Raw genomic sequence first — 22,408 nt, 5'->3', positions numbered from 1 at the left:
GTTTCCAGGTAAAGAGCATAAGGTTGGGCCACAAGTCCAGCAAACAATAATAAGAGCTAACAATATTTACGAACCACATTCCACTTTACAAAGGGCTGCCACTACGTAACTCCATTTGAGCCTGAGAACAACTCCCTGGAGTAAATTTGTATCATCTACATTGTACAGATGAGGCAACCAAGACTCAGGGAGATGAACTGAATGGTACAGGACTGCCCGGCTGGTGTAGAGAATCCAGGACTAAACGCTAGAGTCCCGACTCAGGGGCTTCAACGCCTCAACCACCTCGCACTGCTCCTCTGCTGTTCCACGTGGCCTCTCTGTTCCCTGGCAGGCAGCTCCTTCCTCTGAATTCAGAGTCAGCTTTCCTTGTTGGCATCCCTTTGGAAAGGCAGCCCCAAGGCTTTCCTTATCGGTTTGTGGTTGCTAGAGTTCTCTTACCATGAAAAGGGCTATATTTCGTGGTATCTAATCCCCTTCCTTAACCACTCCCTCTTCTCCATGACTTCACTGGGCTTCCTGTTGGTTTTGAATTAGGAACACCCTCTGTGGACAACTGGAGTCAATTTCTGCATTTGATCCAAAGGCAAAGCAATTGAATGAATTCTACACAGTGGTGAACGTAGTGGATCATTACATCCTAAGTAAGCCCCAGGAAATGTGATGAAACAATAGAAAATTATCCTTCCTATGAGCTGAGAGTGAGTAAGCGCTTGGGTTTTTAATAATACCCATGAGGTGACTGATGTCTTACCATAAATATGGAAGAAAAAAAAGAAGAAAAAAAATGAAAAGGCGTGAAAAGGCAGGAGAGAGGCAGAAATAAATAGCTATACAAACACTGGGAATCAAAGAGGATATATATGCAATAATTTTCTAGCCTCTAAAGTTTTTCTCTCATTTTTGAGTTAAATTAGGTATTGCCTGCTAAGCACAATTAGCCGTCCCACAGGGGCTCTTGGGTACCGCTGAATGCATTAACTCAGTAATTTGTGGGATGGGCTGATGGAGTTAGCAGCTGACAAAATGGCAGATAGAATCCAGAACCTTACTGACTCACAAACCAGTTGATCTGGCCCCCAAACGTCTATTATGTTTACTTGTTAATCTCATGTACAGAATATAGAGAACTTACGAAATGGTGTTGATCATTTCCTATAGCTGTTTACTTTTCCTTCTCCCAGTAAGCTCTTACAAATTAAAATGAGAAGTAAAGGTTAGGAATTAATGGGTCAAATTTTGTTTTAATCATTTTCCCCAGTGCTCATTTGCATTTCTGATGGCCGAAATCCCTCCCTTCCTGCTTTAGTGAGGCATGCTATTGTTTCATTCTGTCTTATAAATATACCATGATTTAGCTAAGGTGAAACTTGGAAGAGGGCCAGAACATGCTAACCAGGGATTATTAGGTCAAGAGAACTTTCAGTCGTATCGTCCTAGACTTCCAGTCCTGCTGTGTGGCTTGTGCTGTCTTTGAATCTCCTGATGTGGGAGATTTGGGTGCTGGGGTGTCTACACTCAAGAAAATGATAGGATGAATTTCATATATACTTCGACTTCATCTTTTATAGTCGGGTGGCAGCCAATTTATTTAAAGCACAGATGAATAAGAGGAGCTCTGAAAGGGAACATTTGACTCATCCTTATCTTTACTTTGAGGATGACGATAATCCTTGGAGTCAAGGAACATGAAAATAAGCCATGTAATGGTGGGGTCCTCTGATTAGCTTCATTAATAGAACTGTGAGATTTATTGAGAATAATTAAAAATTGGATTTGTTACAGGTCTTAAATGTTAATATGAAGAAGTTAATAGAAGGAAAGCTTTTAGATATATCAGATGAAAGGGTTAGTTATAGTATAGGTAAATGTGGGAAAACATCTGCAAGGTTTATCCACATAACATTTTTTAAGCTGCCATGCCAGTGTAGTAAAAACTGTCCAAGGGAACAGACACCATGGCATGCTCATCCTAGCTAGTGTTTCTCTGAATTGATAGAGGGGAACTTGGTAACTGGAGAAAAGGCATATGAGTTGTGCAATCATTCTGAATTTGCATTCACTTAATGAAAGATTTTTAATGCTTTAATTTGCTTTTACTTTCTCTGGACTTCACGATTCTTATCTCACTGCCTTGGTATGCATTTACATAGCATAGCTCAGTTGTCCAGGACTTTTTTTTCTTTTCTTTGTTTTTCCACTTTCTATCCAATCCAAAGCGGAGTTGAGATGAGGGATGAGGGCCGGATAATATTAGCGAGTCATGAATAGGTCAGGGAGTATGAGCAAGCCGTGCTGCAGCTTCACGCTGCTTACAGCTTTTCTCTCTTAAGGTTTCTGATCTGTATGTGTTTGGCAATGGTGAGAGTCAAAGGAGGTCATCTTTCCAGTTCCTATTTCAGAGAGAATAACAGGCAGACAGCGGCAGCAAATAGTCACCGTTATTTAGCACACAATAGAAATGCTTTTATATCCCTAATCTCATTTAATCCTTTCAATAACCTGGGAGAAAGGCAGTGTTACTACATTTGATAGATGAAGAAAAGGAGATGCAGAAAAGTCAGGTAATGAGCTCAAATTTGCACAGCTGGTGAATGAAAGTGTTAGAGTTTAAACCCAGCTTTGTCTTCTGCGAAAGCCTGTGCTTTTGTTACTCTACTTGGCTGCTTTTTGGAAAGCAAGGTTTTGAGAAGGTAGGGGATGAGATGGGGACCACTGGTTATACCAGTCTTTCTACATTTGTCACATTCTGTCTTGGTTACATTTTCCTCTGGCTTCTCCATCCACCACGCCCAAGCAAGAACAATGGGGACATTAGTTGTCACTTGTTCACAAGTAAAAGAAGCTAGTCTTGTAAAGCCAACTTCAGAAGGCTGTTCTGCCATGTTTCCACGTTCTATACCAGAGGCTCAGCTCTTTGCATTGAGCAAATTATCAAGAAATCATTTAGAGGGGATTCCCCGTGAAATGTAGATACATTTTATTTCAAAATTTGGGTACAAAAGATCCATTATCATTTATTTGCATCTCAGCCTTACTCTGTCGGCTCTGTTAGTCTGAGTCAGTGGTTCTCAAGCCTTGGTATGAATAAGACTCATCCAAGGGTGAATCAGTTGGCGTTCTTCAGTTGCAAGTAACAGAAATCTTCTCTGGTTACTGTAAGCAGCAAGGGTTCAGGCAGCTCTCAGAACTAGAGGGCAGCCTGGAGAACAGGGACAGAAAAAGGAGAGAGACAGGCAGCTCTAAGGGTATAAATAGGAGGAACTAATTTTTTTTTCTCTCTACACTCAACATTGTGATTTCATCAAATTCCAGGATTTAAAAATAACTATCTATAGTAGTCAGAATTCTAAGATGGCCCTTAAGATTCCCACCCTCTATGTATTAGTCAGTGTTCTCTGGAGAAATAGAATCGATAGGACATATATATATATATATATAAATAATATATATGTGAGATATATATACATATATATATAATATATATTGTGTCCAGTATTCTTGCCATAAGCATCTTTGCCACAGGCATCTACATTGCGTAATTAATTGGCTGTAAAACAATATTGCCATGCAAGATAAAATAACTGGTTGACAGTTTGGTTTCCTTTCTCCATTGACACAATACTCCCATTTTTATATCACATACATCTTAGCCCTCATAACGGTCTATACAGTGATGAGTGGACGTGACAGTCTTAAAATAGTGGATGATAGCAATGATATATATGGACTTGATAGAAAATACAGTGATAAAACTTACTGGAAATGTGAAATAAGAGACTGTAAAGTCAGATTATATACCATTAGAAAATGATAACGTATCAATTTACGAATCCTTTGGTGATTTGAAGGCCCAGAATTGAAGGCGCATATTTCCCATAGAACTTTGGAACGTCTATCGATGAACATGGGACAGTGTGCCAAGAACAAACAACAGTGCAGAGGCTTTTACAAGACAATACAAAGCTTCATGTACAGATATGCAGCCTAGTATCTAGAAACTGATACCTCTCTTGATGAAGGAAGAAATTTTGGCAAAAAAGAGAAGTGTGATGCTAAATGAGGAGACAAATCAACAAGCAAAAAAAAAAAGTATAAAATACTATGAATGAAAGACTTGGAAGACAAATGTTTAGGTACAACCACGAGATAAAATTAGTTATTTGTGTACTACTGCCATGAATCTACATGCATTTAAATGTATTCATGTATTTTATATTTTGCAATAAAATGTTATTCATTTCTCATGCTTCATGTTTATGTCCTTTTGCCTGTCCCTTTTAGAATTCTTCGTGGTTTTATTTTTTTTGGCAAAATTGCCTTATGGCCAGTTAGTTTTGCAGTGAAAATGTAAAGTCTTCTTAACTTTGTTATTTATTTTTCATGTTTCATTATGTCCTTTTTAATGTCCCTCTTTTTTTGTTGTTGTTATTTTATCTTTTATGACATAATTGTCTTACAGCCAGTTAGTTATGTGGTGAAAATGTTTGTGATGAAAATGCTTGTGGCAAAAATGCTTATGGCAAAAGTACCTTTGTACTTTGTGCCTTTGTACAAAGTGTACAAGTACCTTTGTATACACACACACACACACACACACACACACACACACACAAAGAGATTTATTATGAGACATTGGTTCACGTGATTAGGAAACTGAGAAGTCATACAATCTGCTGTTTGCGAGTTGGAGGCCCAGGAAATCCGGTGGTGCACTTCTAGTCCAAACCTGAAGGCTGGAAAACAAGGAGCGCCCATGTTCCAGCTCAAGAGAGAGCAAACTCACCCTTCCTCAGCCTTTTCGTTCTATTCAGGCCCTCTACAAGTTGGATAATGCCTGCTCGCACCCATGAGGGTGATCTTCACTCAGTCTACCATTCGGGTGCTAATCTCTTCTGGAAACACTCTCACAGATACACCACAGATAATGTTTCACCAGCTATCTGGGTACCCCTTGGCACTGTCAAGTTGACACACATAAAATTTACCATCACACCCTGGTATACACGTCCTGTATAATCCCCTCCCCTTGAGTATGGGTGAGATTATGAATATGATGGGATATTACTGCCAGGATCAGGTTACTAATCAGTTGACTTTGAATTCATCAAAAGAGAGGATTATCCTAGGTTTGTCTGATCTAATCAGCCAAGCTCTTAAAAGAGAGCTGAGCCCTTCCTGGGGTGAGGGATTCTATGAGAAAGAGATTCTCTTGCTGACCTTGAAGCTGAAATCTGGCAAGGACTGGCCACATGGCAGGGAGCTGTGGGGGTCTCCAGGAGCTGAGAGTGACTCTGGGCACCAGCCAGTCAGAAGGTGGGACCTCAGTCTTATGGTTGCAGGAAGCTGAATTCTGCCCTCAAGCCAGCTTGGAAGAGGACCAAAGCCTCACTGCAGCCCCAGCCAAAATCTTGACTTCAGCCTATGAGAGCCCAAAAAGGGAATTCAGCCACACTGTGTCTGGACTTCTGACCTGCAGAATGGCTGAGGTAATAAATGGATATTGTTTTAAGCTGCTCAGTTAGTGGTACTTTGTTACAGAGCAATAGAAAATAAATATATACCATCCACATGCTGATGACTCTAAAATTTGTATTTCCAGCCCAGCCTTCTCTCCTGAACTTCAGTCTGATATCCAACCACCTACCTAACATCTCTACTTGGATGTCTAACCAGACATTGCAAACTTAACATGTCCCCAACTGGGCTCCCCAGCTTCCCTTTCTCCTAGCTCACTTCTCCTGCAGCCCTTTTGTGTGAAAAATAACAACGCTGTACTTACAGTTGCTTAACTCAGAAACTTTGAATCATGTTTCATGGTCAGTCCATCAGTTTGAAACTTTGACTCTAGTTTCAAAATATCTCCAGGATTAACCACTTCTCAGTAATGCCTTTGCTATCACTTTGAGCTATGTCCCCAATGTGTTTCACATGGAATAGTGCCGTAGTTTCTCACTGGACTCCCAGATTTCATCCTGGCTTTCCTACAGTCTATTTTTAACGCACCAACCAAAGTGATGTTGTTAAATGAAAGATCAGGTCGCTCATCTGCTTAGAACCTTCAGTGGCTCTCTGGTAGACTGAGTTACTGGTCCCGATTCTCCATCTCTTCCTTGGCCATATGACTTTGCAATCCCTCTCATTAGAGGGGAAGTATGCTGCCCTATTCTCTGACTCGGGCCTGGCCATGGACTTGCTTTGGGCAAGTAGATAGAAGCGGGGAGAGGTGTGCAGTGTCTCGGTCCTTAAAAAGCCCAACTTGTGTTTCCACTTGCCCTCTGTACCCTGCCCTGGCTGTGAGGACATGACGTGGCTAGCCCAATTGTTCAAGGAGGATGAGAGACATGTGGAGCAGACACAGGCCCAAGCTGCCACTTCATGCTGTCCAGCTGAGCCCAGCCTAGACTTGGCTGGTTCTAAGCTGCCCAGTAGGCATGTGAGCAAAAGAAATGTTTATACATGTCCCAGAGAGTCTGCGCATGTTTCTTTCCAAGCAATAGCTGACTGAGACAGGTTCAGAAGAGAAGCCAAAGTATTTCCAACAGTCTACAGAGCCAATAGGCTCTGTGAATTCTATCCCCACAATAGCCCTAACCTCTTCCCTACCACTCTCTGCTCAATTGCTGTGCTCCAGCTGCACTGGCCTCTTTGCTTATCCTTGACCTTGCTCACTTCCACTCAGGACTTCGCATTTGTTTCCTTTGAGTCTCCTGGTTTGCCCTCCACTGCCTTCGGGTTTTCACTCAAATGTCATCTCATTGAGAGCTGTTTGCAATTACAACCTCATCCATCTTCTTTCCCTGCCTCTGTTCCTTGGACTATTTTTCTTACAGTGATTTAAAAAAATTTTTTTTACAGTACTTATTGCACTGCTACATATTTTATTTATTTTACTTTTTACTGGTTGACAACCCTCCCACCCCCAACTAGAATGTAAGCTTCACGAGGGTAGGGATTTTTGTCTGATTTGTTCACTCCTGAATCCCTAGTTCCTGGATTGGTGCTCAGTAATATTGATTGAATAAATATCAACATAAATGAAATAATTTCTGATCATTTTAACAGGGAGCCACTTTTTTTTTTTTTCTCGTACTGTATCATTCTGCTGAAGAACCAAGTCTCAGGAGGGATTAAGCCTGGCTTGGATCTCATTTCCACTCCTTGGCCAGGGCAGAGCAAGATACTTTTATTCATAGTCCCTCCAATGCGGAGGGGAGATTCCTGGGTGTAACCTAAAGAAGGGGGAATGGATGACAGGAAACCCAATACCAGAGAGTGGTCTTTTATGCTGGGCTCAAGCTAACTGTGCCCATCCTGATACCTTATTCTAGAGCTTCCATCTCAGTGTCTGTGGCTCACATTTTGAGAAACATAAGATGCAGTAAAACACATTAGGAAAGTCCTTTGAGAATCTAAAGAAAGATGGGGAAATTGAGTCTCTCCTCCATGTGCAAGGGGAAGAGGAAAGCCCATCTGAAGCCTTTGGACGAAATAAGTCCTGGGCATCTGGGGTGATGAACCCACACAGAATAGGAAGCATCCCCAGGGATTAAAGAATCCCCAGCCTTCCCTAACTGTTGGCATCTGGAATCCCGGATTGAGCCCTTCACCATCCCTCTGGTCTTTTCTCCACCAGAACCGCCATCCCAGGTCTCAGAGGCCCCGTGGGCCTCGGCTGCTATTTCCTGATTAGCAGGGAAGAGGTGAAAGGTAGCTTCTGCCTGGCGTCAGGGCTGCCACGCTGGTTGGCCTCCCAACGGCACTTTTCCACTGTCGCCTGTGATGTGCAGGTCTCTGTGACTGCAGTGCACTTCAGTTGCATGGAGCCTGTGACGGGCCCCTGTGGGCTGGGCCCAGGACCTGACCGCACCGTGCAAATGTGGGAAAGAGCATTCTGAGCGACAGATACCAAGCAACTGGCCCATTTTTGGAAAGCAGATTATTTGTAAGTTGGAAGTTGTCTGCACTTTTAGGGAAGGAAAATTACACAGCCTTTCTAGGTAAAGTGACTCAACATTTAATAGTTTGCTGAGATGGACTTCCTTCCTTACCAATCCTCCTGCCAATTTGATGTAAACATTAACTTGGGATGTCGGTCATGAAGCTGGAATATGGTCTTTGATTTGCACAAGAAGAAACACTCGTCCCCAGCTTTTACCAGCGTGCCTTTACCATGGCTTAATCACTCAATTATTCATCTTCAACACTTTCTGTTCAGTGGGAGTAAATATATTTCTTTTTTCTTTTTTCTGAATTTTATTTTATTTATTTTTTTCTACAGCAGATTCTTATTAGTTATCCATTTTATACATATTAGTGTATATATGTCAATCTGTATTTCTTATCTATAGATAACTCATGTAAAAATTAATTAAGGAGGTGAAATTCCATGAATAACTGTGAGCTCTTTAGAGATAGTTGTTATTTAAATTCATAAATTTATTCTGCATTTTGCTAATGTGTTTATTGGTTTGTCATCTTACGTACTGTTATTAGTTTAAGCCATTTAACATTTTACTTATAATTTTAATACCATAGGGTATTTCTCTTTTAAAATTTTATTTATTTATTTATTTTATTCTTGGCTGTGTCGGGTCTAGTTGTAGGATCGTTTGTTGTGGCGCGTGGGCTTATTTGCCCCGCGGCATGTGGGATCTTATTTCCCTGACCTGCTATCGAACCCATGACCCCTGCATTGGAAGGTGGATTCTTTACCACTGGACCTCCAGGGAAGTCCCTACCACAGGTATTTCTAAGTCCTGGAAATTAGGTTTGAAGGGTCAGAAGTGCTTGGATAATGATAACAATAGTAGCAACAGCAGCAGCAGTAGTAGCAGTAATAATAATAATAACAATCATAATAAACCTAGAAACAATCATTTCTGAAAATTTCTTGTGTGCAGTAGACAGTGCTATTCTGTCCTTTAAGCTTTCAAATCCCTGATTCTTCTCACGAGGTTCATTTAGGGAGTGCAGGCTTTAATAAAGTCAAGTGAATATGGGTCTGAATTCCACCTCTGCCACTGAACTGGCTGTGTGATATCCGGCTAGTTACTTAACGTCTCTGTAAAGTGGGGATAGCAATTCCTATCTCACAGGATCTTTGTGAAACTAAAGTTAAATGCAGTGGTGTAAATAAAGGCCTGGGCATGAAGTCAAATAGTCACCTCTTAAAAAACGACGGCTCCTAATAATGATATACATAAATCGTATGTTACACATAGCAAAGCTCCTTATCTGTGTGAACAGTCAAAGAGGAGTTGAACGAATATGGAAAACTCCTGCCGCTCAGGACTCCAGGAGACAGCACAAACGTTTGGATTTTGGTTGATCATCACAATTTGCTAACCGTCAGTAAATGAGAAGATAGAGGAACTTCCAAGGACTCTGCCCTGAACTACATCCCCAAATCTAAGATGCGCACAGCATCAATTGTTGCTTCTAAACACTTTTTTACTTTCTTACTGAGGTTTCAGTCTTTGAGTTGTGCAAATACCATCCATAAACAGCAGAGTTCATGGGAGGTGGAGGCTGGGAGGCAGGAAGGACACCCTTTAAAAAATCCTTTGCCCAGGATAATTGTAAACACTGGAGAATGCTGCAGGCAAATTAGCATCGTAATCTATGGGAGCAGAAGGCGTGGTGATGATTTTCCCATAAGAAATACATCTATTTTGGAATTCTTAGTAGCTTACTACTTTCTCTACCATGGGAGTCAACACAGTTTGGATTTACTGACTCACCGTCTCTGGAGTGTTTTCCTCTGAATTTTAAACCAAGAGAAAAAAGAAGAAGAGATAAAGAATGGTGGAAGAAATGCAAGGTCAGGAAGAAAAACAATGGGGAAAAAAAAGGAGAGAAGAGGAAATGGAGAGGAGGGGAAAGTAGAGCAAAGGAAGGAGGGGAAAGAAATCAGTGTGCTTCTACAGAGGGTTAGAGTTAAAACATAATATTTCACTTTCTTCCAACTGAATAAAAGTCGAAAATCTTCTCTGATTATTTAAGTATTATTGAAAATATTGGTTCAAAATTTGAGTGTTTTTTCAATCTGTAAGCATTTTATTAAGCTAACTGCAAGTGTGTTTTGAGTATTTACTGTGTGTCTAACTTTGCCAGGTGCTGAGGTGACAGGCTGGGCTTACCGATGGATCAATATCTGCTCCCTCAGAGCCTGTGGTCTGGTTGGGGATTTAAAACAATTAGAAAATTAGATAGCCTATAATCAAGAAGCAAAATTGATAGAAAGGCAGTTTGTTTTAATTCCACAGGCTTCTAGAAAGAACAACAAAAAAAAGAGTGGCCGAGCTAAATACCTTTGGGAAGTTCTGCAACCTGCCGCTACTAGGAGGATCCCTGTATTCCTGTATTACTTTTCCCTCCTACAGTAAAGGAACTGTCTTAGCCCAGGTTTCCTCAAGGGCAGAGGCTGCCTAGGCTGTGTGCAGGGAGTTTATTAGGGACTGTGAACCCAGACAGCAAAGGGGAGTGAGGATGGAAGGAAGGAGACGAAGCCAACACAAGTGTCGGTTACTGAGTCTGAGTCGCCACCATGAAGGCCACCTGGTGCTCGACCCTGTGGGCCTTTTCTGCTGGCAAATGAAACCAAATCATGGGAAAGTAGGGTGAGAAGTTGAGAAAGAGAGGATGGAATCTCGAGAGGCATCATTTCAGCCTGGGACTGGAGCCCTGTCAAATGTGTCTCAGAATTGTCCACCTAGAAGACGAAAAAGGGAACATTGATCCACTGGCTTCTGAAATGCCTTGGTCAAGGACGACACCCACATGGATTGACTCCCTGCTCCTCTGGGTTGCACTTACAGGATTGCTGGGCAGTCCCCATGGGAGAATAGTGCTGCGGGGTCAGAGATGCTCTGCGGTGGGAAGTGAGAGGCTCCAGGCTGTTGACCAAAGTGAGGCGTTGCCAACTGGCATGTATGTCAGCCTGGTTAAAGCCTCACGGACTTGGACTCTACGAGCAGTGGATGGAGGAAGTGGCGGACCCAAGAAGATTCGGGATGGTGCACGAGTGCTGGCCCATCCAGACACCTGTGGAAGCTTTAAAAATTCTTGTTATCTGCCATCCCGTGGAATTATTCTTCTTCTGAATATTGGTAAACATGGGAATACTTTCTTGGATAGGAGTTGGTCCAATTTCAGACAGGGCTCTATCCAGAGGCCCAAATAATTTTTCTTAAATCTCTCTTTCTCTCAACTTTTGCCCGTCTTTGCTGTGTTTTGAATTCATTTGCCAACGGGCTTCTTTGCCACGTGGTAGGAAAGATGACCTCTGGTAACTTGCACTAGTTCACCTGTCCCACTCTTCCTTTTGCTCCTCGGCACACAACTGGACTATTTATCCCAGCCTCACCTGCAGTTAGGTGTGACCATGTGATGGGCTCTGGCTCATGGAAGGTGGGCAGAGTGGTACACGCCATCGTCCCTTGTGAACTTTCACTCTCTCTCTTACTCTCTTTCCCCAGCTGCCAGTAGGCTGCAGAGGATTCAGTGAGGACACCATGGCCCAGGGATGGAGGAAACCTGGGTTCCCGAGTCACTGCATGGAAGGTCACCTGCCAATCGCCCATATTGGAGTGTTGTTAGGTAAGAAAAACACCGCCGTAGTGGTTTAAGCCCCTGCGATTTTGGTATTGTTTACTATAGCACTTAGCCTCCCCTAATACCCTCTCATGATCCACATGTCCCCATCAATTCTTTTTTTTTTTTTTTACATCTTTATTGGTGTATAATTGCTTTACAATGGTGTGCTAGTTTCTGCTTCATAACAAAGTGAGTCAGTCACACACACACATATGTTCCCATATCCCTCCCACCCTCCCTATCCCACCCCACTAGGTGGTCACAAAGCACCGACCTGATCTCCCTGTGCTATGTGGCTGCTTCCCACTAGCTATCTATTTTACGTCTGGTAGTGTATATATGTTCATGCCACTCTCTCACTTTGTCACAGCTTACCCTCCCCGCCCCCATCAATCCTTGAAAAGAATTCTCATTATCTCTACTCGAGTTATTTGGCAAACACACTGGACTAATGAGAATTTCCAGGGGACAGGGTGGGGGGCAAGGCGGAGATGCTTGATCTCCACCAGAAACACATGGAAAGGAACCAAATAGTTTATAAAGTGAAGGGATATGGGACAGAAAAAAAAAAAAAGATGGCATGGCCGTTGTTACGGGATGATACACCAGCATCGGATTCTAGGCTTGGCTTTACCATAACTGAAGTGTGCAGTCCTGGGCATGCCACTCACCTATTCCAGGCCTTGGTTGCCTCCTCGGGACAATGTGAGAGTTGGGTTAGGTGATTTCTACTGCTTTTTCTCAACTCTGAGATAATTTGGTAATAAGATGATAAGAGAGTAAGCTGGACAGTTCCTATTCTTTCCTATGTGGATTGAGTGACACTGCAGAGGGCCCTTCTGCTCCCTCATCTTTACAAGCATCGTGGGGATCGTGGGCTGCTGGCACTCATCCTTGGCACTGCCTTCAACTGTGCTGGTGTTCTAAACGAGAGCTGGGATGTGGTGGAGCCAGAGGGGATGGGTCACCTCCATGCAGTGAAGAAGGAAGACGCAGGCAGCTCTTCCACTGATTCTGCACCTGAAGAGGCAGACTACTTCCCAATCCGTCCCACACTTGGGCAGGGTTGTTTTGAAAGAAGCAAGCAAGGAAGTCCCAGGACCAGAGCTATTTCCCTTGTTGATGGTCCCCCTGGTTGTCCTGTCTTATAGATCTGGAGCTCTCTTCCTAAACAGTGGGTATGATGAGGGAAATAATTACCCTGCCCACTTGATAGATATTTAATCAGGAAGGGCATTGAGTGCAGATTAAGAAATGGCAGAGTTAGGTCAGTTCAGTGGCTGGCAGCCACGTGCAGAGGCCACATGGGTGGAACTGAGAACAGAGGGATCTAGTAAGAAAATGCAGAAGCAAAGCAAGCATTTCCAGGAGCATGTAGAATTCCCGCAAGGGGGCAAGGCAGTGAGAAATGGCATTTATAAGGATTTACAGGAAAAATGGCAAAGGACAAAGATAAACAGTAATAACCACATGCTGAGTCATTTTGGAGGCATCCATAAGGTCTTAGTTGCCTCCATAAGAACATGTCAGACTGTGACAGAAGGGGGAAAGGGGAAAAGAAGTACCAGGCTAAGTAGGTTTGAGGTGCAGACCTAGCTGGTCCTGGCTAGGTGATCTTTATTTCTATGAGGAGGGATCTGTGGTCACAAATAGTACAGTTGGTTGTGTTTTAAAGGGAATTGTTAATTATGCCTGCTAATTTTTCTCATGCTAATCCCTTCTAGGGGCAAGTCCTTCTTAAGCACCCTGATCAGGTATTTTTTCTATATTAGGTGTCTTACTTTGTATTTATTTATTTATTTCTGTTGATGTATAGTTGATTTACAGTGTTTCAGGTGTGTAGCAAAGTGATTCAGTTATACAAATATATATATATTCTTTTTCAGGTTCTTTTCCATTATAGGTTATTACAAGATATTGAAAATAGTTCCCTGTGCTAAACAGTAGGTCCTTGTTAATTATCTATTTTATATATAGTAGTGTGTATCTATTAATCCCACATTTCTAATTTATCTCTCCCCTCCTTCCCCTTCGGTAACCATAAATTTGTTTTCTATGTCTGTGAGTCTATTTCTGTTTTGTAAATAGGTTCATCTGTATCATTTTTTTTAGATTCCACCTACAGGGATCCTACTCTGAATCTAAGTGGATGTCTTTGCATATTAGGAAAACTAATAGTGCAGCACTCAGACATCTTGTCATGAGGGACTAAGTTGTGTCCAGGGAGAGGGGTGCCCTTGAGAAAAGATCTGGGCTCACATTCTAGATTCGATGGAAAGTGACTGTGTGTCCTGGGGGCAGGGTCAGTCTATGGAAGCAATTGCCATGGAGACGGATCTTATAACACATCTGACCTGGTGGTGGACGTGAAACCAAAAACATGGGGAGAGAATTGCACTCACTAAAAATGTCTAAGACATTCCTTCCTTCCTTGATCCAACAAGTATTTGTTGAGCGCTTATTTTGTGCCAGTCGGGTCACGTGTCCCTGGGATATAGCGATAGGTACCCATCCCAGCTGGATTCAAGGTGCTAAGACCATCGCTGAACCAGGTAAACCAAACAGTGCCAGCTGGTGATGAGGACATCATCAGATTAATGGAATGGAGGGGCATTAGGGGCTTGTGGGGGCAGGGTGTTTTGGTTAAACCCGAAAGATGGCAAGGAGGCAGCCATGCGAGGAGCAGGGTGTTTCTGACAGTGGGAAGAACAGTTGCAAAGGCCCCGAGGAGGGAAGGAATTGGCTTGTTCTGTAACCTGAAAGGAGGCCAGAGTGACTGAAGCATAATGAACAGGGTTAGCGAGACAGGAAGTGAACTGGTCATTTAGAGCAGAGTTTCTCAACCGCAGTGCTATTATTGTCATTCGGGACCGGAAAATTCTTTGTTGTTGGAGGCTGTCCCATGCATTGTAAGATGTTTTGCAGCATCCCTGGCCTCCACCCACTAGATGCCATTAGTCCGCCCCTCACCTCCCCCTCAGTTGTGACAGCCAAAAATGTCTCTAGACGTTGCTACATGTATCCTGGGAGTTTGAGAACAAAAAGGAAGGTGGAACACCAAGGAGAGCCACCAGGGTATGAAACAAAAGAGGAAGAGGGCATTATGATTTTATGTGTCTACTGGCTGGGCCATGGTACCCAGATAGCTGGTCAAATTTTATCCTAGATGTTTCTGTGAAGGCATTTTTAGATGAGGTTAATATTTAAATCAGTAGCTTTTGAGTAAAGCACATTACCTTCCATAATGTGGGTGGGCCTCATCCAATCAGCTGAAGATCTTAAGAGAAGAAAGACTGACCTTTTCCCCAAAGAGGGTATCCTGGCAGCACACTACCTTTGGACTTGACCTGCAACATAAACTCTTCCCTGGGTCTATAAGCTGATGGGCTTGCCCTGCCGATTTTGGACCTGCCAGCCTACATGATCTCATATACCCATGGACTCCTAAACTGACCAGTGCCGCTGCCTGGGGAGGTGGGGCTGGGGGCTGGGAGAAACAATGGGTAGCTGGGGACTAACCAACAGCTTTGAGAATAATGCAGAGAACATATGCTTCGTCAGAGAGGGCAGATTTTTGTAGTGAGGCCAGAGCAGGCGAGTGATGTGGTAACAGAGGCCTCATGGAGAGCTGGTAAAAGATGGTCACCCTGAGGTGGGCAGAGAAGCTTTTCCATGGTACACAGGAGGTCATCCCTGGGGTGCTCATACTAATGGGGGGGCAGGACTTTGAGGGGGGTTGAAGGTAACGTCAGAGGAGGTGACAGTCAAGGAAACACAACCACTGCTGTCTTGTGATGATATTTTAACCCCCAGGCTGGTGTAGGGGAGCTGGGGATGTAGATATATGCAAAATACCTCCATTTAGGTGTAACATTACCTGGTGGTCTCAAAATGGTGCTCAGGTTAAGAACAGACTATCTGTTTGCAACCTGATTCAGAGGTAACACCACCAGTTCCTGGAAACCAGGGACAATTATACCCCCATTTCCCACTTGTAGGAGCACTTAAAGAGGTGTTTACGTTGCCAAGTGAACATACTTGACTCTTAAGAATCTCCCTGAATATTTGGAAGTTGGATTTTTTCCCAAGAGAAGCCAGAGGGAGGAGGAAACGTGGTTTCTTCTCTATTTCCTGCTAGGAAAACACACGGGTTTGCTGATTGGAAGGGGAGATTGAAGAGATGTTTCTTTTTATAGATGTTGGTTTTGGAGTGCGTTCCAGCAGGCATCACAGGTATCCATCTAGTCTCCTCTGTAAACTTGCTGTGACCCGGCCGTAAGGGGAAGCTTTGGCGGCCTCTGCTCCTGGGCTATGTTGCTGACCCAACCTGAAATCCTTCTTTAGGTTGAGTCAGCAACATATCCCATGACTTTTGGGTGATAGGTTCTTCTATATATGACCATAAAGCAGAAGGCCCTTTCTACATAGTGTTGAATTTCCCGGAGGCTATGACCAGGGATTAGACTGAGGTAAAAAAGTTCAAGAGATACTGCTGAAGAGTGTTGACTAATGCATAACTCGGCTTAGTCATGCCCCTCAAGTATTTGTGGAGAGTAAATAAGACCGTGGATAATTGAGAATAAAATGTGTTGCTTTTCACACATTGGGAGAGCTCAACTGCAAATAAATCCCTTAAAACATTTTAATTTCAATTAACTTCATATCATAACACACACAGACACACACACACACACACACAGAGTCACACATTTATTTTTTGGCTTGCTTTACTTCTGCTGTGGATGTAGTTCTCCAAACCTAATGTTATACAAGCACATAACAGTTTTTCTTAAAAATTATCCAATTTATAACCTAAATATAAAAATCTCAAAAGTGACTGTGTCAATACATAGCTAACCAAATAGACCCGATCTTTATAGTTCTGGCCTTTGTTTGTTTGCTTTGGCCCTTTGATATTCATTGTAGGTCATTGTTTCCCCACTGTTGTTTTGCCACTGACACTGCTCAGGACTCACCTTCCTGTAGGTAATGGCAGCTCCCTTGGGAGCTGTCTGTCCTCAGGTATTGCTCTTAGACCCCTCAGTACCGTGGTGACCCAATATCATGGTTGGTAACCGCTGGTCTGGTTTATAAGATGGTCAGTGTGATAAGACCACATATAAACACTTCAAATAAACTTGTGACCTCAAGCTGTAACTGGTAGATTGGAATCATCTGGGTCTGTTCATTTCCGTGTTTTATTTAAATAAGAGACATAATTTTTCAAACTTTAACAAAAATTGATATTTCTTAACGATGGAGTATTTTTAGTGGTACAAAAACTTTGGTCACTGTACTCAAGAAATCTGGCTGTGGTCAAACCCAACAGGTGACATTAGTAGCTCTGTGACTGAGCAGATTACTCAACTTATTTTGAGTTTCAGTTTCCTTATCCATAAAGTGGGGCTAATAAACCCTAACTCACATGCAGGGTTGTCATGGTAATCACAAGCAATGGGATTAGTGAAAGTGGTGGTGAATTTTAAAGCACTGGACTTATATGAGATTGCATTCCGTCACAAATAATTGTCGAGCGTTCACTAATCTGCTGTCACCCTCCGTGTGCTAAGCTCCAAGTGTAATATCCAATATAGAATAAACAGGTAAGACATGATCCCCGCCCTCGGGGATTGCACTAGGAGAAGCCCCTGAAATAAGAAAGAACTAACACTCTCCAGCCCCTATCTAAGAAGTAATGAGAATTTAAACCATTAATTAATTAGCTTCACAAAGACTTAAAGTGATTAATTAGCTTCACAAAGACTTAAAGAGCATTGATTGAATTTTTGTACATGGGGTTCTATTTTGGTTTTGAGTCAAGGTGGTAAGGTTGACGCCTTTAATTTATTTATAGAAATAGAACTCTTTTTAAAATTATAAAAATAAACTGTGCTCATTTAAACTAGAGGCTACGGAATTGCAAAAAATAGAAATTGCGAGTCCCTTGGCTTGAACTGGAGATGAACCCTAGCTCTGCTCTCACCAGCTGTGGCTGTCACCCCTCAGACTGTCAGTTTCTCATCATTAAAGCTCACTTAATAAATACTAAGGGAAAATCTTGTGAGAATTAAGAGCAAAATGATTCAAAATGCCAAGCATAATATTTGGTGAGTATTTAATAAGTGCTGTGGTTTTTTTCTCCTTCCTATATTTTGAAAGTTAATTTGAGTGGAATTAACTTTACATGTAATGCACTGATCTGAAATAAGCTTGATCTACTATGAATATATATTTGGCTTATTTTGGGTTCCATCAGTGCGTATCAAATGTCTCCAAATCGCGAGTGCCCCTAAAATGGTGGAAGGCCCTTCCTCACCATTTTACTAACAGTCTCAAGGACTTTTCACATAATTGATCATTAACTCTCAGAAAATGCCTAACGGGCAAATTACCCTAGCTGCTTTACATTTTTGAGGAAAAGGTACATTTACAAAATTGTCTTTTTCTTTGTTGAATAACTTTAACCTCCAACCACAGTCATTTCCCTGTGGGCGCAAACAGAGGGAAATGTTCTTTCTGAGTATTTAGTAAAGACTGGGGGCTTCCCTGGTGGTGCAGTGGTTGAGAGTCCGCCTGCCGATGCAGGGGACGCGGGTTTGTGCCCCGGTCCGGGAAGATCCCACATGCCGCGGAGCGGCTGGGCCCGTGAGCCATGGCCGCTGAGCCTGCGCGTCCGGAGCCTGTGCCCCGCAACGCGAGGGGCCACAACAGTGAAAAGACTGGAGCCATCAAAATAAGTAAATAGTGAAGTTTTATTTTCATTATTCTGCAGTCATTGTTTTATTGTAAATTAAGGAAAGAACATTTGCTGGTTGGCAAAGAAGCAGAAGAGGTTTTCTCTTTTATTGATGTCTCCAGTGTTGTGACACAGAGCCTATCAGATGAAACAACGTCTACACTAATGAAAATGGATTCTGTTTGCTCCTCAGTTAAAGTTAGGACGTCCCAAAGAATAGTGGATATACTGAAAGTATGTCTCGAAAAGTCTTCCTTCAGGTAGAATGTATTTCACAGTATCACAGGAAACGATCATCTTTTGTTTTGTAAAGGAGGCGATCCTGGTGTTACAGACAGAGCCTGCACTTTGGTGTCATAAAACCAGTTTCACACTGGACTCCAGATCTATCTTGTGGTCCAGGCAAGCTGGTCAACCTCTCTGCACCTGCATTTCCTCATCTCTGATGTGGGGCACATACTGCCTGCTTCACAGGAAGGTCAAGAGGATAGCACGGGGCAGTAGTCACATTTCCTGTACACAGAAGGCATGTAGTAAATCTTTAGTCTTTCACTCTCTGCCTCCCTTAATTAAAAATGTTAGGCTAGGTGGTTTTAAAACTAAACATCTCTCATTTGTTTGGCAGGCTACAAAGTGTTTCCATATACATTTTCTCCTTTGATGTTTCAAAACAGCCCTGTGAAATAGGTAGGCTTGACTTAGTATTAACACTGTTTTGCAGATACAGAAACAGTGCTCAACGAGCTTAGGAGAATTAGCTGCCCCTCTTGCTTGGCTGGTGACGGGAGATGCAGGGAGAAGGTCCAGGTCCTTTGGTACCTGAGTCTGTGCTTTCCCCACAGGCTACTCTGTAGCCCCTCATCTCTTTGTGGAAAATCCAAATGGTAAACTTGAATATATTCTTCTTGTTTTCTGATGATAACTGTGTGTCAGGGTTCAATCAGAGGTTATCACAAGGGATTGGTTTATGCAATTATGGGGATGGACCACGGAAGCCAGGAGTCTGTGGGGTAGGCAGTCAAAAAGGGAAGATGATGAGCGTTCAGAATCCCAGAAGCATGAACTGAAACTTGGAGTCTCTGAACTCAGAGGGTGGGGACGGGGGAAGGGAAAGGCTCATCCCTCTTTTAAAGGGCTTCCAGATGTTTAAGTCAGGCCTGCTAGGATGGTCTCCCTATTGTTTAACTTACAGTCAGCTGATTAGGGACCGTGATTTCATCTGCAGACTTCTTTCACAGCAGGACCTAGTAAGTAATACCGGTGCCTGACTGACTCACTGGGAGGAGGTGTGCATGTGCTACCACTCGGCTTCTGCTTCCCTCCCTTCTCTAACTCCCAGGAGAGAGGGTAGCCTTTGTAGTCCACGCTAACCAGAACAGACCAGAAAGGGAATTCTGCGGTCTGTAGTTCAGCCGAGCGAAGCTGAAAAATCGCGAAGCCGTCCCCATAAAAAGCCGAAGTCCACCACTGAAGTGTATTTCTCCACTAATGTGTTTCTCTGGCATCTGTGCTTACCTTCTGGTCACTGTGAGGGAAGCTTGAGCAAACTAGGAAAGAGATTGGTCAACACGGATTTCTACTAGCATATCTGCTGTCGGGTTCCAAGGATAGAGCTTCTCTGCACACTAGCTCTTGTGGATTGGATTTCTGGAAGGTTCCCAGGGATATTGCCCACATAGGGCATGTTTGCTGATAGATGGAGTGGGCACACGATTCACGCTAGAATGTGAGCTGCTTCATCATCTCAGGCGAAAACAAAACAAAGCAAAAGCAGCCAAACCAAATAAAAAGTGACAACTGCAGCAACAATCGACGGTAATGAGACTGTGACACTGATGACACCAGGGTTTTATCAGTTTAAGGTTTCTGTTCTTCCCTCGATGACTAGAATTGTTTGGTGATGCTGAAACAAAAATCAAGGGATGGCATGCCTGGGGATGGACCGTTTACCTCTGCCATGCATCGAGTACTTTGTCCTTGTGCCTGGCACAGTATCCCATTAAGTAGTGCATTAGTCAGAGTCTTCACAGAAATAGAAAAAAACCCTACATATATATTTCATATAATCATATCATATAGTATATGATATATTTTAAGGAATTGGTTCATATGATTATGGAGTCCCAAGATCTGCAGTTAGCAAGCGGGATACCCAGGAGAGACATAGTCTAGTTCCAAAGGCCAGCAGGCTTAAGAGCCAGGGAGAGCTGGTGTTTTAGTTTGAATTCCAAGGCGGGAGAAAAATACATGTGCCGACTCAAAGGAGGAATTTGGGGAAGGGTCAGCCTTTTGCTGGCAGCCCACATTAGGGAGGGCAATCTACTATACTCAGCCTATCGGTTTAAATGTTAAGGGCCTGAGAGGGTAACAGGAATGATGTCCGTGTCACTAGTCTAGTGTCAGCACTGCTGTAGTCACTGGTAGTTCCACACGGGAAGAAACAGTGGACAGAAGGATGGCTGCGATGATGGCATTTCTTAGGACACCTTTGGATTAATCAGGAAAACAACTACTCTCTGAGCAGCTGCGGGCAGCGTTTAGTACATAAACCGTCATGCAAGTCGAGAGGTTCAAATCTTCGTGTTCACTTTAAGAACACTCGTGAAACTGCCCAGGCCATTAAGGGTATGCACATCCGAAAAGCCACCAAGTATCTGAAGGATGTCACTTTAAAGAAGCCGTGTGTGCCATTCCGTCGCTACAATGGTGGAGTTGGTACGTGTGCCCAGGCCAAACAGTGGGGCTGGACGCAGGGTCGGTGGCCCAAAAAGAGTGCTGAATTTTTACTGCACGTGCTCAAAAATGCAGAGAGTAACGCTGAACTTAAGGGCTTAGATGTAGATTCTCTGGTCATTGAGCACATCCAGGTGAACAAAGCCCCCAAGATGCAGCGCAGGACTTATGGAGCTCATGGTCGGATCAACCCATACGTGAGCTCTCCCTGCCACATTGAGACGATCCTTACTGAAAAAGAACAGATGGTTCCTAAACCAGAAGAGGAGGTTGCCCAGAAGAAAAAGATATCCCAGAAGAAATTGAAGAAACAAAAACTTATGGCCCGGGAATAAATGCTGCAAAAATAAATGCAAATAAAAGTAAAAAAAAAAAATGTTAAACTTATCCAAAACCACCCTCATAGAAACACCCAGAACAATGTTTGATCACATATCTGGGTACCCTGTGGTCCAGTTAATTTGACATATAAAATTAACTGTCACAGTAGTTTTAGGTGATACCAAGCATGAAAGAAAATCCCGGTTCCCTGGAGGGCCTCTAATCCTCATTTCTCAGGATTCCTGGGCTTTTCCTCTGGCTTTCGCAGTGCTGGGCATTCCACCTGTGCTTTCCTTCAAACCTCCACTTCCATTCTTTTTTGCCCAGAAACACAAAGTTGAGCTGTACTGTGTACATAATTACTTGGGGCAGCTGCCTTGTTGTCTGCTACTCATGTTAAAGTGACTGTCCCCTGTCTCAGGAGTACCAAAAGGTGGGAGGGGTCGCCATGGAGGAGCATCAGGCATCCTTGCTGCTGAGCTCTGACTGATGCCACGTAGGGATGCTTTCCTCAGCCCATGCTGCCACTTACCCCTCTCCTGTTGGGTTTAGTGGCTCTGGAATTAAGGAACACACGTGTGAGAGGTTGTGGGTAGATTGCAAAAATGGCCGGTTTTTCATGCTTGTGATTTGACTTTGAAACTCTTCTCATCGATAAGTGGGGTTTATTTCCCCACTACTTGAGTCTAGGGTGGGCTAGTAATTTGCTTTGGCAACGAAATGCAGTGCAGGTATCAGTGATAGTTCTAGCTCAGGCTCCAGGAGGTCTTGCGTATTTCCATACTCTCAGAACCCTGGCCGGATCATTTATGAACAAGCCCAGGCTAGCCTGTTGGAGGACAAGAGATTATGTGGAATAGAGATAAGTCATTTCCATTGAGACCATTCTAGACTAGTCTAGCTCAACTGGCCTAGTAGCCAACCATAAATGCATTAACGATCCCAACTGAGACCAGAAGAGCCACCGAGTGGATCACTGATCACAGCCCCAGTTACCCACCTGCAGAAATGTGACCTAAA

At 43.1% G+C, this 22,408-nt stretch overlaps 1 protein-coding gene and 1 non-coding gene across 2 annotated transcripts; both read left to right on the top strand.

Moving 5' to 3' along the window:
• Window positions 1-20,663: 20,663 nt before the first annotated feature.
• LOC101271715 (60S ribosomal protein L17-like) lies at window positions 20,664-21,443 on the top strand. The gene has a single exon (XM_033423130.2). It carries the CDS (start codon window positions 20,962-20,964, stop codon window positions 21,400-21,402), a length of 441 nt encoding a protein of 146 aa, XP_033279021.1. The 5' UTR covers window positions 20,664-20,961; the 3' UTR covers window positions 21,403-21,443.
• On the top strand, window positions 20,794-20,859 carry LOC117201894 (small nucleolar RNA SNORD58). The gene has a single exon (XR_004484026.1). It is a non-coding gene; the product is annotated as a small nucleolar RNA SNORD58 (small nucleolar RNA).
• Window positions 21,444-22,408: the final 965 nt, after the last annotated feature.

The sequence above is a fragment of the Orcinus orca genome, chromosome 7 (assembly GCF_937001465.1).
Source record: "Orcinus orca chromosome 7, mOrcOrc1.1, whole genome shotgun sequence".
NCBI classification, from domain to species: domain Eukaryota; kingdom Metazoa; phylum Chordata; class Mammalia; order Artiodactyla; family Delphinidae; genus Orcinus; species Orcinus orca.
Note: the sequence above shows the minus strand (reverse complement) of the source record. Positions and strands in the feature narration are given on the sequence as shown.

What these genes read in the sequence shown, in the direction of transcription:
- LOC101271715 (XM_033423130.2), top strand. Translation starts at nt 20,962, where the DNA reads ATGCACATCCGAAAAGCCACCAAGTATCTGAAGGATGTCACTTTAAAG.